General features: G+C 40.1%; 1 protein-coding gene across 1 annotated transcript; it reads left to right on the forward strand.

Annotated features, from left to right (window-relative positions):
* The first annotated feature begins 7,212 nt into the window (after positions 1–7,212).
* Positions 7,213–8,090, forward strand: LOC138892105 (uncharacterized). The gene is made up of 3 exons (XM_070175800.1): positions 7,213–7,475; positions 7,520–7,731; positions 7,801–8,090. Exons 1-3 carry the CDS (start codon positions 7,213–7,215, stop codon positions 8,088–8,090), a joined length of 765 nt encoding a protein of 254 aa, XP_070031901.1.
* Positions 8,091–19,428: the final 11,338 nt, after the last annotated feature.

Here is a 19,428-nt window from a genome sequence, read left to right on the forward strand (position 1 = left end):
CTTCTCCAAGAAGAGACCAAAGAACTCATTCCATGTAAGTGGTGCTGCACCGACTGGCCTGCGCCTCTCATAGGCCTCCCATCATCTGAAAGCATCCCCAATAAACTAAAAAGTGGTGAATGAGACCCCACTGGTCTCTAGCATACCTGCCATGCAAAGAATCTACTGGCACCTGTGCAAAACGTCCTGGGCATCCTCAGATTCAGTCCCATTGAATGATGAAGGTTGGAGCCTCCCAAACCTCTCAAGTCTCTTCTGCTCATCATCAGTCATAACGGGACCCACCTAGGCTTGAGCAACTGCAATCGGCTGGGCTAGTAGTACCCCCGGTGTCTGAAGTCCTTGCATCACCTGCTCTGGAGTACGCGCAATTGGGGTATGAGTACCTTCCCCATCCTGAGAAGTGGTTGGTGCAACCTGAGCCGAAACCACCTGGGCAAGGCCAGTTCAAACAGTCAATATCAGGGCTAGAGCCTCCTGAAGCCCTGGAATCACAATGGGCACAGTTGGTGCTTGGGCTGGCCCCACTGGCTCAACTACATCTGGAACCTGCTCCTGAGCTAGAGCAACTGGTGGATCTACAGGTGCTGCTCTAGTTGATGAACGAATTGCACCTCTACCCCTACCGCGGCCCCTACCGTGACCCCGGCCTCTCGTTGTCCAAGCTAGTGGTACTGGTTGTTGGCCGTCTTGTCCGGTAGCACGTGTCCTCATCATCTGTGAGATAATAGAACAACATAAATTTAGTGTCCGGAATCAATAAATTTGCATGACAAGAATACAAGAATGTGAAGTTTCCTAAGGGTTCGGCAGCCTCTCGAAGATAAGTATAGACGTCTCTGTACCAATCTGCAAGACTCTACTAATTCTACTCATGACTCGTGAGACATATGTCACCTAGGCTCTGATACCAACTTGTCACGACCCAAAACTAACCTGTCGTGAAAGCGCCTATCATGGTACTAGGCAAGTCGACTACGCAGACATTTACGACACTCGAAAACTTTGAAATATATAGAAGTAGTTAAAATTAAGGAAAATCTTTTTAAAACAGAGTAAGAAATCATAATTCCATACAAAATCTCTCCCAAAACCAGGGCGTCACCGAGTACAGGAGCATCTACATAAAAACACAGTCTAATACACCGTCTAGGAAATAAAAACCAAAACATAAAATGGAAGATAAGGAGGGAGAGTCAAGGTCTGCGAATACCAAGCAACTACATCGATAATCTCTGAAAAGTCCGAACTCCACAAGGTGCACCTGGATCTGCACACAAGGTGCAGGGTGTAGCGTGAGTACAACCAACTCAATAAGTAACAAATCTAACTTTGGACTGAAAGGTAGTGACAAACTCAGCAGATACAGTTCAATATAGAAATAACAGTACATAAATATATGCATGCTTTCAAGTTCAACAGTTAAACTCAATTTAAGTGAAATAGATCAAATTTTGAATGATATGAGGAGTATGACCTCTCTGCTTCTACATGCCAATGCACATGTGGTATGGGATGCACCACTCTGAAATCCCCGTGTACTCACACTCTCTGAATACTCAGTCACTCAGTACTGTATATGGCCAATTAAGCCCAGGAAAGATCCATCCCATATATATAATCAACTGACAGTCAGTCACTCAGTACTGCATAAGGCCAATCTAGCCCAAGGGAAGATCCATCCCCAAATATAAATGATTCGGACAAGATCCATGTCCTGGGAAGATCCATCCCTCAATATAATCAATTACGCTCACTGGGGTGTGTACAGACTCCGGATGGGATCCCTCAGCCCAAGCGCTATAATAAACCAGATCCAGGCATAAATCAGTAAACATGATGTGGTGTGCAGCCCGATCCCATAACTGTCACTCTCAATCAGGCCCTCGGCCTCACTCAGTCATCAATCTCTCCAGTCTCTCTCTCTCGGGCTTATAGTGTCGTGAAACTAGCCCAAAATGATGATATGATATAGCAATAAATAACAACAGAGACTGAGATATGATATGCAATGAATAAGTATGATTGAGTACGAAATTTCAATGTAATCAATAAGTCAACAGTAAGGAAATGACACTATGGGTCCCAACAGTACCAGCAATAGCCTAAGCATGATTTCTAGCATGATTGGCAACTCAATTACTTATCACAAGATGAAAACACAGATATCAACATGATAAATCCACTATACAGTTCCATGGAATCAACTAGGTCACAGTTCTTACGGTGCACGCCCACACACACGTCACTTGGCATGTGTGTCACCTCAACACCAATCATATAACACGTAATTCAGGGTTTCGAACCCTCAGGGCTAGGTATAGAAGTGTTACTTACCTCAATCCGAGAAAATCTCTACTCCAACACACCCTTGACACATGAAATGGCCTTTGAATACCTCGATTCTAGCCACAAGCAATGTGATACAATCAACACGGGCTAATGGAATCAACTCCATAAGAAAATACTAAGTTATAAATTAAAAGTCAAAAGTTGACTCAAACGTCGGCCCCTGGGCCCACGTATCAAAATCCGATAAAAGTCACAAAAACTGAAAGCCCATTAAACCACGAGTCTAACCATACCAAATTTACCAAAATCCGACACCAAATCGTTACCCAAATCCCCAAATTCAACTCTCCGAATCCTTAACCTCAAACTCACAAATTCCACCTTAAATACACACAAACTATATGGAAAATTCAATGGGCAAACAAGAATATTGATAAAAAATGAACACAAGGGACTTACCTCAAGAAACCCCTCGAAAATCCTCTCAAGAATCGCCCAAACCCGAGCTTGAAATGTTTAAAATGAAGCAAAATCGTGAACCCTTGAATTTAAGTGTTTTGTCCAACCCTTCCACTTCTGCAAAAATTTAACCGTATCTGCGGCATTGCAGAAGTGACATTCCTCCCGCTTCAGCGGTGAACCACTGGAGTTGGGCCTCTGCTTATGCGGTCCTCTCCCTCTAGCACAGTTCAGTTGGATGGTGATTTGATTTATGATGTGGAGCCGGTGGTCATTTTAGATCGGCAGGTTTGAAAGTTAAGGTCAAAGGACATAACTTCAATGAAGGTGCAACGGAGAGGTCAACCAGTCGAGGAGGCTACTTGGGAGACTGGGCGAGAGATGCAGAGCGGATATACACACCTATTTGAGACTCCAGGTACGTTTCTAAACCTGTTCGAGGACGAACGTTTGTTTAAGAGGGGGAGAATGTAATGACCCGGCCGGTCGTTTTAAGAGTTATATCCTCGTTCCCCCATTTACTATTTATTTTATACTTTATAGCTGTTATGTGACTTGGGGGGGTAGTAGGTTTGGGTCCGGTGAGGTTTCGGAATGAATTGAGACACTTGGTCTCATGGTTGAAAGCTTAAGTTGAAATGGTTGACCAGATATTGACTTATGTGTAAACGACCCCTGAATGGAGTTTTGTTGTTTCCATTTGCTTCGTTGGGTGATTTTTGGACTTAGAAGCGTGTCTGCATGGTGATTTGGAGGTTCGTAGTGGAATTAGGCTTGAAATGGCAAAAATTGGATTTTTTGGAAAGTTTGACCGGGATTGGACTTTTTGATATTGGGGTCGGATTCCTATTTCCAAAGTTAGAGTAGGTCCGTAATGTCAAATGTGACTTGTGTGCAAAATTTAGTGTCAATCGGACGTGATTTGATAGGTTTCAGCGGTGTTTGTAGAAGTTTAAATTTCCTTAGTTTCAATAGGCTTGAATTGGGGTGTGATTCATTTTTTTGATGTTGTTTGATGTGATTTGAGGGCTCGAATAAGTTCATATCGTGTTTTAGGACTTGTTGATATGTTTGGTTGAGGTCCCGGGGGACTCAGGTTGATTTCGAATGGTTAACGGATCAGAAATGAGACTTGGTGCATGGCTGAAGCAGTGAGTCTGCTGGTGTAATCGCACTTGCGGAGCTTTGATTGCAGGTGCGAGCTGAGGAGCGCAGAAGGAGCCAATATTGGGAGGACTGTGGTCGCAAGTGCGAGGAGTTTTCCGCACCTGCGTGGCCGCATGTGCGACGTGATGGGTGCAGAAGCGAAGGGTGCACAGGTGCGATAGGAAATCCGCACCTGCGATTGCGCTCCAAAATATGAGATGGATCACCGATATACTTTCAGAGTATAGAAACATGAAATAATGGATGCACACTCGACAAACTAGGTGGCAAGGCATGCTTGTAAGCCACCTCTCCAATCCTCTAGAGTACCTCAAAAGGACTAATATACCGAGGGCTCAACTTGCCCTTATTCCTGAACCTCATAACACCCTTCATGGTTGAAACCTTGAGCAGTACCTTCTCCCCAACCATGTAAGCAACATCACGAACCTTCCTGTCGGCGTAACTCTTCTGTCTGGACTGCACCGTGCGAATCCAATCTTAAATCAATTTAACTTCATCCAAACCTTCCAGTACCAAGTCAGTACCCAATAGCCTAGCCTCACACAGCTCAAACGAACTCACCAGAGATCTACACCGTCTCCCATACAAAGCCTCATACGGAGCCATTTGAATGCTCGAGTGGTAATTATTGTTGTAGGCAAACTCCATGAGCGGCAGAAACGGATCCCATGAACCCCTGAAATCAATGACACATGCGCGTAGCATGTCCTCCAATATCTGCATAGTGTGCTCGGACTGTCCGTCCGTATGAGGGTGAAATGTTGTACTCAACCCAACTTGGATGCCAACTCTCGCTGCACGGCTCTCCTAAATTGTGATGTAAACTGCGTGCCCCGATCTGAAATGATGGACACTGGCACACCATGAAGGTGGACGATCTCGCATATGTGAATATCAGCCAACCGCTCTAAAGAATAAGTAGTCCCAACTGGAATGAAGTGTGCGGACTTGGTCAGCCGATCCACAATCACCCAAATAGTATCGAACTTCCTCGAAGTCCGTGGAGCCCAACTACAAACTCCATGGTGTTCCGCTCCCATTTCCATTCTCGAATCTCTAACCTCTGATGCAATCTGCCCGGTCTCTATTGCTCATACTTCACCTGCTGACAATTAAGGCACCGAGCTACAAACCCTACTATATCCTTCTTCATTCTCCTCCACCAATAATGTTGCCTCAAGTCCTGATACATCTCTGCGTCACCCGGATGAATGGAATATCGCGAACTGTGGGCCTCCTCAAGAATCAACTCACGTAGCCCATCCACATTAGGCACACAAATCCGACCATGCATCCTCAACACCCCATCATCCCCAATAGTAGGGGTATTCATGGTTCGGTTTGGGTCGATTTTTCCTAAAAAGAAACCAAACCACGTAAGTCGCTTTTTCAATTATTGGAACCAAACCAATTCAGTTGGTTTTTTATCGATTCGATTTTTGTCGGTTTTTCCGGTTATTTATCGGTTTTTTCTTAAATAAGAGACGTACACTACCAAATTCATATTCCGGCGACTACATTTTCAATATAACACTATCAAACTAATTGCTCTTTGAGAAATCTATCATTTAGCAAGATATAATGATGATATTTGACTCAAATAGTGATGAATAATTTAAGTACTCAATTAAAAATTGATTATTTTTAACATGAAATAAATTCTTGTACTTAGCAAAAGAAAACTACCAATCAAACTAGAAGGCAAAGAATTAGATTATTATAATAGCAAAAAACTAGACCAAAAAATACAAATGACTAATATGTACCATAAAATTTCAGCAATTTTATATAAAAATATACATATATATAAGTGTAATAATAAATTTATATAGCTACTTTTATAGTCGGTTTGGTTCGTTTTTCCGGTTATTTTTTTATTAAAACCAAAACCAAACCAAATTTGATCGATTTTTAAAATTTAAAACCAAAACCAAATCAAACCTAAAAAGTATCGGTTTTTTTAGTCGGTTTGGTTCGGTTTTCGGTTTGGTCCGGATTTTCGGTTTTTTATGAAGACCCCTACCCAATAGTAACATCTCTGGCATCACCGTGATGAACCGTGTCCTTAAGGACAAGCAATTGGGGATCATCATACTGGCGCTCACTGATGCGATCATATAAGGAAGACCGAGAAACCTCACAAGCTAGAACATGACTGGGCTCCGAGACATCTAATCTCACGAACTGGTTGGCCAAGGCCTAAACATCAACTGCAAGTGGTCTCTCACCAACAAGAATGAATGCAAAGCTACCCATACTTACTGCCTTCATACTCAAGGCATCGGCCACCCTATTGGCCTTCCCGGGATTATACAGAATAGTGATATTATTGTCCTTTAGCAGTTCCAAGCATCTTCGTTGCCTCAAATTTAGATCCTTTTTGTTTAAACAAGTGCTGGAGACTCCGATGATCTGTAAATACCTCACAAGACACACCATAGAGATAGTGCCTCCAAAGCTTTAATGCATGAACGATGGCAGCCAACTCCATATCGTGGACAGGGTAGTTCTTCTCATGGGGCTTCAACTGTCGCGAAGCGTAAGAAATCACTCTACCCTCATGCATCAAGACACACCCAATATCGATCCGAGAAGCATCACAGTACACTATATAAGAACTATAAGCTGAAGGTAGAACTAGAACTGGAGATGTGGTCAAGACAGTCTTGAGTTTCTGAAGGCTCTCCTCACACTCATCCGACCACCTGAAAGTAGCACCCTTTTGGATCAATTTGGTCGAGGGCGATGCAATAGACGAGAAACCCTCCATGAAGCGATGATAATAACTGGCCAAGTCGTTTGTTGAGTTCGACGAAGTACTATAATTTTCATTGCCGGTATTACATAATAGTTGTTCCGTTCTATCTTGGGAGGAATTAATCCAACAACCTTGGGCAACAGTGAGGGGATTAAATTCTTTAAGGAAACTGTTGGGCTCAGAACTTTATTTATTCTGTTTTTATTCTGTTTCTGCTTCTGTTTGTTTTATTTTTTGCAGAAACTATTTACGAGCACGGGTTGATAACAAGCTTAAGGAATTTAATTTTGTATTATGTGTTCATCTTACTTTCTTCTTTAGGAGACTAAAATCCTAGAGATTTTTTACTCCCGTTTTGGAGATTAAAATCTTTGGATTTTCTACTCCAGTTTGAGATTAAAGTCTTTTTGACTTTCTACTCAATACGAGATTTAAATCCTTGTGATTTTTTACTCAGTTGTTTGTATTCGAGGAAGATATAAAAACTTCAGTGACTTACTAATTCTGGTTGTGTCAATTTCTTTTACAGAAAAATGACAACAAGTACGGAACAACATAATAGTTTTGTTGGGACTATTACTGCTGCAATGGCTATTGCGTCTTCAAGTCGCACAACTCCTGCACCGGTGATGGCACCAGCAGAAAAGCCCGTAAAGTTTTCCGGCATGGACTTTATGTGTTTGCAGCAAAAAATATTCTTCTACCTGACCACACTCATTTTACAACGCTTCATCAGCGAGGACGTTCCAGTTCTGGGAGAAGAAACTCCTGAAATGAGTGATTTGTGGTCACGGAGGCATGGAAGCATTCTGACTTCTTATGCAAAAATTATATTTTAAGTTTCTTGGAAGATGGCTTGTACAATGTTTATAGCGTCATGAAAATATCACAAGAGTTGTGGAATGCTCTTGAAAAGAAGTACAAGACTGAAGATGATGGACATAAGATGTTTGTGGCCGCCAGATATCTGGATTTCAAAATGGTTGACGCCATATCTGTCATAACGCAAGTCCAAGAACTGCAAGTGATTGTTCATGACCTCCTTGCTGAAGGTATAAATTGAGTCAATATTTTTATTCAAGATATTGATTATTTTACTAATTATAAATTTATGATTGAAGGTGTGGACATAAATGAAGCGTTTCAAGTTGCGGTATTTATTGAAAATATGCCTCCGTTGTGGAAGGACTTTAAGAATTACTTGAAATATAAGCGCAAGGAGATGATAATCGAAGACCCTATTATTCATCTACGGATTGAAGAGGACAACAAGGTTGCTGAGAAGAAATCCCGTGGTAACTCAACAATAATGGGAGAAAATATTGTTGAGGAAGAGTCTACAAGCAACATAAAGAGAAAGAAGTCGTCTGGTCCAAAAAATTACCCGAGCAAGAAGAAGTTCAAAGGGTAATTTCCACAACTATGGAAAGGTTGGACATAAGGCTATGGGCAGTCATGCACCGAAGAAGGACAAGAAGAAGAGTCAAGCAAACATGGTTGAAAAGAATTATGAAATGGAGGACTTATGTGCCATGCTATCTGAATGCATCTTGGTAGAAAATCCCAAGGAGTGGTGGATTGATTCTTGAGCCACTCGCCATGTTTGTGCTAACAAAGAGTTTTTTGCCTCTTATGTTCCCGCAGGGCCTGAGGAGACTATCTTTATGGGAAACTCCGTAACTGCAAAAATTAAAGAGGTTGGAAAGATATCTTTGAAGGTGACTTCAATGTTCTCCATGTTCCTGAAATTTGCAAGAATTTGGTCTCTGCTGGACTTCTTATCAAGAATGGATTTAAGTGTGTGTTTGTTTCTGAAAAAGTTGTAATAAGTAAGAATGATGTATATGTAGGAAAAGGATACCTAACTGAGGGACTTTTCAAGTTGAATGTAATAGCTATTGATATCAATAAAGTTCAAGATTATTCTTACTTACTTGAGTCAAATAATTTATGGCATGCACGTTTAGGTCACGTCAACTTTAAAATTATATGAAAAATGGTTAACTTGGAAGTATTGCCTAAATTTGAATGTGATAATTTGAAATGTCAAATACATGTAGAAGCTACGTATGTTAAACATCCTTATAAGTCGGTTGAAAGGAAAATCCTTTAGACTTAATTCACACAGATATTTGCGACATGAAGTCAATACCATCTCGCGATGGAAAAAAATATTTCATAACTTTTATTGATGACAATATTAGATATTGCTATATTTACTTACTTAATAGTAAATATGAAGAAATTGAGGCATTCAAGCAATACAAAAAATAAAGTTGTAACGCAGCTAAACAAAAAGATCAAAATGATAAGAAGTGATAGGGGTGGCGAATATGAATCTCCTTTTGAAGAAATATATTTGGAATATGGCATTATTCACCAAACAACTGCCTCTTACTCACCGCAATCTAATGGAATTGTATAAGGAAAGAATAGAACGTTAAAGGAGATGATGAATACCTTGTTGATAAATTCGGGTTTACCCCAGAACTTGTGGGGGTAGCTATTCTTACAGCTAACCAAATACTCAATCGAGTTCCCCATAGCAAAATGCAAACCATTCCATATGAAAAATAGAAAGGTAGAAAACCCAACTTAAAGTATTTTAAAGTGTGGGGGTGTTTGGATAAAGTGAAAATTCCTAAACCCTAAAGGTTGAAGATTAGACCGAAAACAGTTGATTGCGTTTTCATAGGATATGCAAGAAATAGTAAGGCATATCGTTTTCTGGTAAAAAAATTAGAAAATCCCGATATTTATATTAATACGGTAATCGAATCCGATAATGCTGAATTCTTTGAGAATATTTATCCGTATAAAAATGAATGTGAGTCGTCTAGTAAATAATCTAAGCGACCTTGAGAAGAAGCAAAGGAAAGTACGTTTAGTGAGGAAAATCCAAGATGTAGTAAACGTCAAAGGACAACTACTTCCTATGGACCAGACTATCTAACATTTTTGTTGGAAAATTAGCCTCAAATATTTAAAGAAGCAATGTCTTCCTCGGAAGCACAATATTGGAAAGAGGCAGTCAATAGTGAGATAGAATCCATATTAAGCAATCATACTTGGGAATTGGTTGATCTTCCTCCAGGAAATAAACCTTTGGGTTCTAAGTGGATTATCAAAAGAAAAATGAAAGTTGATGGTACTATTGACAAATATAAGGCAATATTAGTTGTCAAAGGGTTTAGACAACGAGAAGGTCTTGATTATTTTGATACATACTCACCGCTAACGAGGATTACATCTATTCGGGTGTTAATAGCATTAACCCTCGTGTATGATCATGAAATCCATCATATGGATGTAAAGACAGCCTTCTTAAATGGAGTTTTGGAGGAAGAAATTTATATGGAACAATCTGAAGGGTTCGTGGTTCCCGAAAAAGAAAAGAAGGTGTGTTGACTTGTTAAATCACTTTATGGATTGAAATAAGCACCCACACAATGGCATGCGAAATTTGACCAAACAATGTTGGCAAATAGATTTAAGATTAATGAGTGTGATAAATGTGTTTACATTAAAATCACTCCAAATCATATAGTCATTGTATGTTTATATGTTGATGATATGTTATGAATGACCAAAGACATTGCGGATATAAATACTACTAAGAGTATGCTTGCTAGCAAGTTTGATATGAAAACTTAGGAGTTGCTAATTTAATTTTAGGAATTAAAATCCATAGGACTCCTGAAGGACTGGCATTGTGTCAAACTCATTACGTTAAAATGGTACTTGTAAAATTCAAGTATTTAGATTTCAAAGTCGCAAAGACCCCGATTGATGTAAATGTGGCTCTTTCAAAGAATCTTGGTCAAATCAAATCTCAATTGGATTATGCTCGATTGTTTTGAAGTTTAATATATATCATGAATTGTACACGACCTGATATAGCTTGTGCACTAAGTAAACTGAGTCATTACACAAGTAATCTCGATCAAACTCATTAGATGGCAATGAAACGAGTTTTGGGGTATCTAAAACATACCCAAGATTATGCTTTGCACTACAATAAGTATCTTGCGGTAATTGAAGGATATAGTGATCCAAATTGGATCACATAGTCATCATAAACAAAGTCCACAAGTGGATACGTGTTTACTATTGGTGGAGGAGCAGTGTCACGACCCAAAATCCAACTAGTCGTGATGTCACCTAACCCAACCCGCTAGGTAAGCCAATTAACAACTATCCAATTCTATTGAAATTTAATAAGACAATTAAGTACAAGAAAATATCTACATCTTATACATTCCCCAAAGACTAGTAGTACAAATCATGAGCGTCTAAGATTTAGAATTTACAAAGCTGGTATGAAATAAAGTACATCATCTGTTTGAAATATACATGAACAGATCTTTCATAAGTCTAGAGCTATCATGTACAAGAGGCAGCCATAATCGGAACACAGGTACATCTTCAAATCCAGATCTCATAGAACACAGATACATCAACATCCAACATCTGCACACAAGGTGCAGAAGTGTAGTATGAGTATAACCGACCTCATGTACTCAATAAGTAACAAACCTAGCCTTAGGTTGAAAGTAGTGACGAGCTAGAACAGAGGTCGGAGTCCAACACCAATAGCTAACAATAGTTCATAACAACATAATAATAATGGTACAAGAAACATACTCAGATATAAGATGCTCAACTCTTTCGCAGTTCCAGAAAAATAGGCATGTTTTTCAAGTATATCAGTGAAAACCCAATTCATTTACCAAAATCACCAAAATATGAATAGGTTTGTAAAAATGTGATTTTTTTCCCCAAAACTTTTCAACAACAATTAAGATGTTTTATTTTTCAGATAGCATGAGGAAAGTACATCTCTATGCCTACATGTCACTATGCAAGTGAAATCATGAATGTCACCAAAACCAGGTAGTAGAAAGAAATACATCTTTATGCATGTATCTCAAGTACGTATGTCAAATGCAATGTATCTCAGTGATGAACTCATGTATTCACACTCTCATAGTACTCAATCTCACTGCCTCACACTTTCCACTCAGCATGCTCAATCACTCGACATGCTCAGTCACTCAGTGTTATATATGGCCAACCCAGCCCAGGGAAGATCCATCCCAAATATATATACAACAACTGACAATCAGTCACTGAGTACTGTATAAGGCCAATCCAGCCCAGGGAAGATCCATCCCCAAGTATAAATGATTCGGGCAAGATCCATGCCTAAGGAAGATTCATCCCTCAATATAAATCAATTGTGCTCAATGGGGGCGCACAGACTCCGGAGGTGATACTTCAGCCCAAGCGTTATAATAAGCCAGATTCGGGCATAAATCAATAAGAACATGATGTGGCGTGCAGCCCGATCCCATAATATCACTCACGATCAGGACCTCGGCCTCACTCGGTCATCAATCTCTCCAGTCTCTCGGGATCATAATGCCATGAAACTAGCCCAAAAATGATGATATGATATGTCAATAAATAGAAACAGAGACTGAGATATGATATGAAATGAATGAACATGATTGAGTATGAAATTGCAATGTAAGTAAATAACTCAATAACAGAAATGACCTCAGTGGGTCCCAACAAAATGAGCATGTAGTCTAGACATGGTTTCTAATGTGTATCACATCTCAAAGGCTCTAGTACGTAGAGATTTCATGGTTACAGATAAGATCAGGCAACTACACAGTACCACAGAAATAACAATGTCGCAATTAAAACGGTGCACGCCCATGCGCCCGTCACCTAGCATGTGCGACGTCGCCTCAACATCCAAACACATAACACGTATATTTAGGGTTCATACCCTCAACACCAAGTTTTGAAGTGTTACTTACCTCGAACCAGCCAAATCGAATACAGAGCAAGCCAAGCGGTGCTCCAAAAATTCCATCTTGCACGTACCGACCTCCTAACGGCTCGAAACTAGTCAAAAGCAACTCAAATACATCAATTAATGCCAAATGAAACAAACCCAATCGCTAAAGATCATATCTTTAATCAAACGCCCAAAATCAACCCAAAAGCCCAACCCAGACCCACGCCTCGGAACTCGACGAAACTTATAAAATTCGACAACCCATTCAATTACGGGTCCAACCATACTAGTTTCACCCAATTCTAACTCTGAATCTATGCTCAAAACTCAAAACTCAAAAATTTACTATATGAAACTTTAGGCTAAAATCCCCAATTTTTCTCTTTAAAACTCATAATCCAATTACCAAAAATGAAGATAAATTAACGAAATATAATCAAATTCGAGTGTAGAATACTTACCCCAATCCTTGTGATGAAATTTGCCTCCAAAATCGCCCCATTCCGAAGTCTATAGCCCAATATGTAATAAAAATGACAAACCCTCGAATTTAAAACATTCTACCCAGCTTCATCGCATTTGCGATCAACTCGTCGTATCTGCGACCACCGCTTCTACGGTAAATATCATGCTTTTGCAAAAAATCCCTGAACCAGTAGCCACCGCTTCTACGATCGCTCTTTTGCGCACACTGAACCACATCTACGGTCGCGCAGATGCGCCCATGCGCTCGCACCTGCGACCCTCATGCCCAGCTGCACCTGTCCGTTTCTGCGATAGGCTGCTCTCTTCTGCATAGTCGCTTCTGCGACCAAGCTTCCGCAGAAGGGGTTGCAACAGCAACCCAAAAATTCCAACAGCTTCAACAAGGCCTCAATCGATCTGAACCCCATCCGAAACTCACCCAAGCCACTCGGGACCTCATCTGAATATACCAATAAGTAACATAACATAACACGGTCTTACTCGAGTCCTCAAATCACACCTAACAACATCGAAACGACTAATTGCATCTTAAATCAAACTTAAATGAACTTTGAACTTCCAAAACTCGCGCCGAAACATATCAAATTAACTCGGAATAAACTCAAATTTTGCACACAAGTCCCAAATGAAAAAATGATGTTATTCCAATTCTCAGAACCACAATCCGAATCCGATATCCACAAAGTCAACTCCCAGTCAAACTTATGAACTTTTCAAACCTTCAAATTTTCAACTTTTGCCAATTAGCGCCTAAACCTTTTAGAAATATCCAAACGAAAATCCGGGCATATGCCCGAGTACAAAATCACCATCCGGACATAACGAAAACATCAAAACTCCGTTCCGGGGTCAAATTCACCAAAAGTCAAACTTGGTCAACTTTTCCAACTTAAAGCTTAAATCATGAAATTCATTCATCCAAATTGATTCTGAATAACCTGAAAACCAAAACCGACGATTCACATAAGTAATAATACATCATATGGATTTACTCATTCCCTCAAACTATCGAGCGAAATGCAAATGCTCAAAATGATCGGTCGGGTCGTTACATCCTCCCCTAATTAAACATACGTTCGTCCTCGAATGTGCCCAAAGTTGTTCTCAAGCCATCAGATCACCGTGTAACCTTACCATGCACATACCCGGGGGTGCTCCCACGTCACCCTAATCCATATAAGCATGACGACACAACATAACTGAAAATCCTTAATTCAACCTAGCCCATAAACCTTAGAATCCAATTTTCCAACATTCGTAATTTTCTATAAGACCCAAATCTCGCATCTATACATTGTCTAAGTCTGAACAAGCTGTATCAAGACATAGCCATAACCCAAGATGTACTCACATGACACACCACACGACTCGCATACTCGTAGCAAAATTTTCGATCACAGTAGCTGCTCAAAATGACCCAATACCGGTAATAAACCTCATATCAAACAAAACCTCATTCTAAAACCTTCGTATACTGTCGATGATGAAAGAAACGCGCAGAAACTCGATACCACTTATCAGATCAACAAGTCATGGAACTCTATCTCCTTCAACAAGACTATAGTCAATTTCTAAGCCGATCAGCGACATTATCCTTCTAAATATACCGCAATCAAATCTGATAGCACCAATTCTAGATCCGACAATCTCATCTTATCAAATACAAGCTACTCTACTGACATGCCATACCAATATACCCAGATCTACAAACCGTGCAATCTGTACACCAATACACAATAATGCAAATATACTCAAACATAAAAAATGACTCATATGAGAGAAACGTCTCGCAAGCTCAACAAGTACCGCCATAACGAAATGCTCAGAATCTACATACACCATAGGACCATAACACATGAATCTAACACAAAGGATCATATCTTAACATAACCCCTACTGCAATGCGTGACCCCACCAAACACTGGTCCATATGAAATACCCCAAGCCACCATGCTCAAAATCAATAACCACGCGCAATTCGACATTAAGGACCCAAGGCGCACGACCATATCCACGTAGAAGTAATCAACACAATTCCACAACCCAAAATAACCGTAACCAAGGCGCAATCAACCTTTCCATATCCCAATCACCAAATCACACAAAGTCCGCTATAAGGTCTAAACTGAACCACATCATGTGTGCATAAACCAACGAATCACAATCCCTTGTAACATGAAAGAGTAATACATAGAACATATTAGATACGAATAAATTCTAACCGAATGGCACATCCCTCAACAATAGCAATATGGTGTCAACCCATCTGCCCCGATGTAGAATACATACCCTCGTTAGACCTACCAATGAGCCCCCAAATCAACCCTGGTCATCCATAAATAGATAAATAACCCTCCTAAAGTCTACAATAACTGAATCATAACACATACTATCATCTAGCTAGCTTTGGCCACATCTTCACAGTCCACAACCACGAAATAATCTACTTCTGAAAATTCCCAGTCTCCAAATCCATAGAACACACGAATCACCATATCTTATCCCAACTCCACTGCCTGAATTTCTAATGCTTCTCTCATACATGATCATCCCATGAGGGATACTTCTATAATTCTACCGTGCCATATAGCAAAAATCTGAATATCAACAGTCGATCAATCAGTGAGTACTGCAATACCAATAAAGCATCCGCAAGTCAAAACACAATGCGTCTTCTGAAATGCGCACCCTTCTCAGGCAATACCAGGTAGTGATATCATTCACCTGGTTGACTGAAACCGTCCATGTTTCCTAAGAATTCATGAACTTTCCTTCAAAACTGGACCGTGACCTTGCACACACAAATCTTAATCCCACACAACATACCGCATCAATCATGCCATCATGTGAAGAGTACAAGAATCTCATAATCAACTCTGAGTCACAAGCAGAATACATTGTCAATTAGCTAGGAACCTTCCATTTGATCTTATCCAAGAGAAAATCACAACACGCAACATGCTCCCCACGCCAACAAGAAATATATACCTCAAACCGTGGTAGAAACCATTGAGAACACATTGAAATCCATTTGCACATAACCAGGCCATTAGAACTGAATATCTCTAACTCAACCAAGTCGCGCATGTAGCCAAACCTAAGAGTATTGACACCAAAACACTTGTAGAGCCTCACCACATCATAAGTACCCAAGGAACCGATCATATCCATTACCGTGTTGATCCAAGCTATTAACAAGCTGTCCCATTTCTCTGAGTTCCTTTCGAATTACCCTCAAGCTGACACTTCTACTTGTAAGAATACCACGATCCTCACCCAAAGATCACCATAAGAGATCCTAGCATAAAACCACACCGAGATACCGATCTGTAAGACTCTACTAGACACTTGCTCATGACTTGTAGAACCTATGAACCTAGAGCTCTGATATCACCTTGTCACGACCCAAAATCCAACTAGTCATGATGTCACCTAACCCAACCCGCTAGGTAAGCCAATTAACAACTATCAAATTCCAATGAAATTTAATAAGTCAATTAAGTAAAAGAAAATATATGCATCTTATACATTCCCCAAGGACTGGTAGTACAAATCATGAGCGTTTAAGATTTAGAATTTATAAAGCTGGTATGAAATAAAGTACATCATTTGTTTGAAATATACATGAACAGATCTTTCATAAGTATAGAGCTACCATGAATAAGAGGCGGCTATAATCAGAAAGTAGGTACATCTTCAAATCCAGCTCCGTCGAACACAGCAACATCAGTATCCAACATCTACACACAAGGTGCAAGAGTGTAGTATGAGTATAACCGATCTCATCTACTCAATAAATAACAAATCTAACCATAGGTTGAAAGTACTGACGAAGTGGAATAGAGGTCAGAGTCCAACACCAATAGCCAACAATAGTTCAAACAACATAATAATAATGGTACAAGAAACATACTTAGATATAAGATGCTCAACTCGTTCGCAATTCCAGAAAAATAGGCATGTTTTTCAAGTATATCAGTAAAAACCCAATTCTTTTACCGAAATCACCAAAATATGAATAGGTTCGTAAAACTGTGATTTTTTCCCCTAAAACTTTTCAATAATAATTAAGATGTTTCATTTTTCAGATAGCATGAGGAAAGTACATCTATATGCCTACATGTCACTATGCAGGTGAAATCATGAATATCACCAAAACTAGGTAGCAGAAAGAAATGCATCTCTATGCATGTATCTCAAGTACGCATGTCAAATGCAATGTATCTCAGTGATGAACTCATGTACTCACACTCTCAGAGTACTCAATCTCACTGCCTCATACTTTCCACTCATCATGCTCAATCACTCGACATACTCAGTCATTGAGTATTGTATATGGCCAATCCAGCCCAGGAAAAATCCATCCTAAATATATATACATCAGCTGACAGTCAGTCACTCAGTACGGTACAAGGCCAATCTAGCCCGGGAAAGATCCATCCCCAAATATAAATGATTCAGGCAAGATCCATGCCTAGGGAAGATCCATCCCTCTATATAAATCAACTGTGCTCACTGGGGATGTACAGACTCCGGAGAGGCTCCTTCAGCCCAAGCGCTATAATAAGCTAGATCCAGGCATAAATCAATAAAAAAAACTACTGCGGCGTGTAACCCGATCCCATAATATCACTCACGATTAGGCCCTCGTCCTCACTCAGTCATCAATCTCGTCGCAACATCATATCACGATGATATGATATGTCAATAAATAGCAATAGAGACTGAGATATGTTATGAAATGAATGAATATAACTGAGTATGAAATTGCAATGTAAGCAAATAAATCAACAGCAGAAATGACCCTAGTGGGTCCCAACTGAATGAGCATGTAGTCTAGATATGGTTTCTAACGTGCATCACGGCTCAATAGTTCTAGCACATAGAGATTTCATGATTACAGATAAGATCAGGTAACTACACAGTGCCACTAAAATAACGGTGTCACAATTCATACGGTGCATGCCCACGCGCATGTCACCTATCATGTGTGTCACCTCAATATCCAAACACATAACACGTATATTCAGGGTCCATACCCTCAGTACCAAGTTTAGAAGTGTTACTTACCTCGAACCAGCCAAATCCAATACCGAGCAAGCCAAGCGGTGCTCCAAAAATTCCATCCCATGCATACTGACCTCTGAACGGATCAAAACTAGCCAAAATCAACTCAAATACATCAATTAATGCCAAACAAAACAAACCCAATCGATAAAAATCGAACCTTTAATCAAAAGCCCAAAATCGACCCAAAAGACCAACCTGGGGCCTCCCCTCAGAACTCGACAAAACTTATACAATCCGACAACTCATTCAATTACGAGTCCAACCATACTAGTTTCACCCAATTTCGATTCCGAATCGATGTTCAAAACTCAAAAACTCACTATATGAAACTTTAGGTTAAAATCTCCAATTTTTCTCTTTAAAACTCATAATCCAATTACCAAAAATGAAGATAAAATAATGAAATATAATCAAATCCGAGTGTAGAATATTTACCCCAATCCTTGTGATGAAATTTGCTTCCAAAATCGCCCCATTCTGAAGTCTATAGCACAATATGTGATAAAAATGAACAACCCTCAAATTTAAAACATTCTGCCCAGGTTCATCGCATTTGCGATCAACTTGTCACATCTGCGACCACCGCTTCAGCGGTAAATATCTCGCTTTTGCAAAAAAATGCTTGAACCAGCAGCCAGCGCTTTTGTGATCTTCAACCTGCTTTTGCGATCGCGCTTTTGCGCACACTGAACCGCATCTGCGGTCGCACAAATGTGCCCATCCACCCGCACCTGCGACCCTTACGCCCAATTGCCCCTGTCCGCTTTTGCGATGGGCTGCTCTCTTCTGCGGAGTTGCTTCTGCGACCAAGCTTCCGCAGAAGCGGTTGCACCACCAACCCAAAAATCCCAGCAGCTTCAACGAGGCCTCAATCAATTTGAACCCTGTTCGAAACTCACATAAGCCACTCGGGACCTCGTTTCGATATTGTCAGATCCGCTTATAAAAGGCCTAAATAGAGAGGCGGTTAATAAATCATCGAAGGGAAATGGACTATGGCCGAGGACAAGTCATTGTGGCGGTAACTCTACCTAGAAGAGTAAAGATCCCAAGATTTAGGTTCAAGGAGATCAAACAAAGTCATTAGTGACGGTTCAACATTGTCAAATAAAATTTTGCTCTATTCTCGTGATGAGACAATGTTCAGTACCAAGGATAAAGCGTTAAGGTTTTTTAATTGTTTCTAAGTTTGATACGGAGTATATCAAATAGTGTATCTATAGGATAACACGTTTAGGAATCACCTATATAAGTGTAAAGTGTAAGCTGCTTCAAGGAGAATTCTGTAAGGCCAGTTCTCTACGCACTTATGAACCAGGCGGTGTTCATAACTGAAACGAACACAACAATGAGAAACAAAGACGATTAAAGGGTTGATTGTGTG

The sequence above is a fragment of the Nicotiana tomentosiformis genome, chromosome 5, assembly GCF_000390325.3.
Source record: "Nicotiana tomentosiformis chromosome 5, ASM39032v3, whole genome shotgun sequence".
NCBI lineage: Eukaryota > Viridiplantae > Streptophyta > Magnoliopsida > Solanales > Solanaceae > Nicotiana > Nicotiana tomentosiformis.

Coding starts and splice junctions, on each gene's coding strand:
- LOC138892105 (XM_070175800.1), top strand. CDS start 7,213: ATGACAACAAGTACGGAACAACATAATAGTTTTGTTGGGACTATTACT. Junction 7,476..7,519: donor AGTGATTTGTGGTCACGGAG/GCATGGAAGCAT, acceptor TTATATTTTAAG/TTTCTTGGAAGATGGCTTGT. Junction 7,732..7,800: donor TCATGACCTCCTTGCTGAAG/GTATAAATTGAG, acceptor TTATGATTGAAG/GTGTGGACATAAATGAAGCG.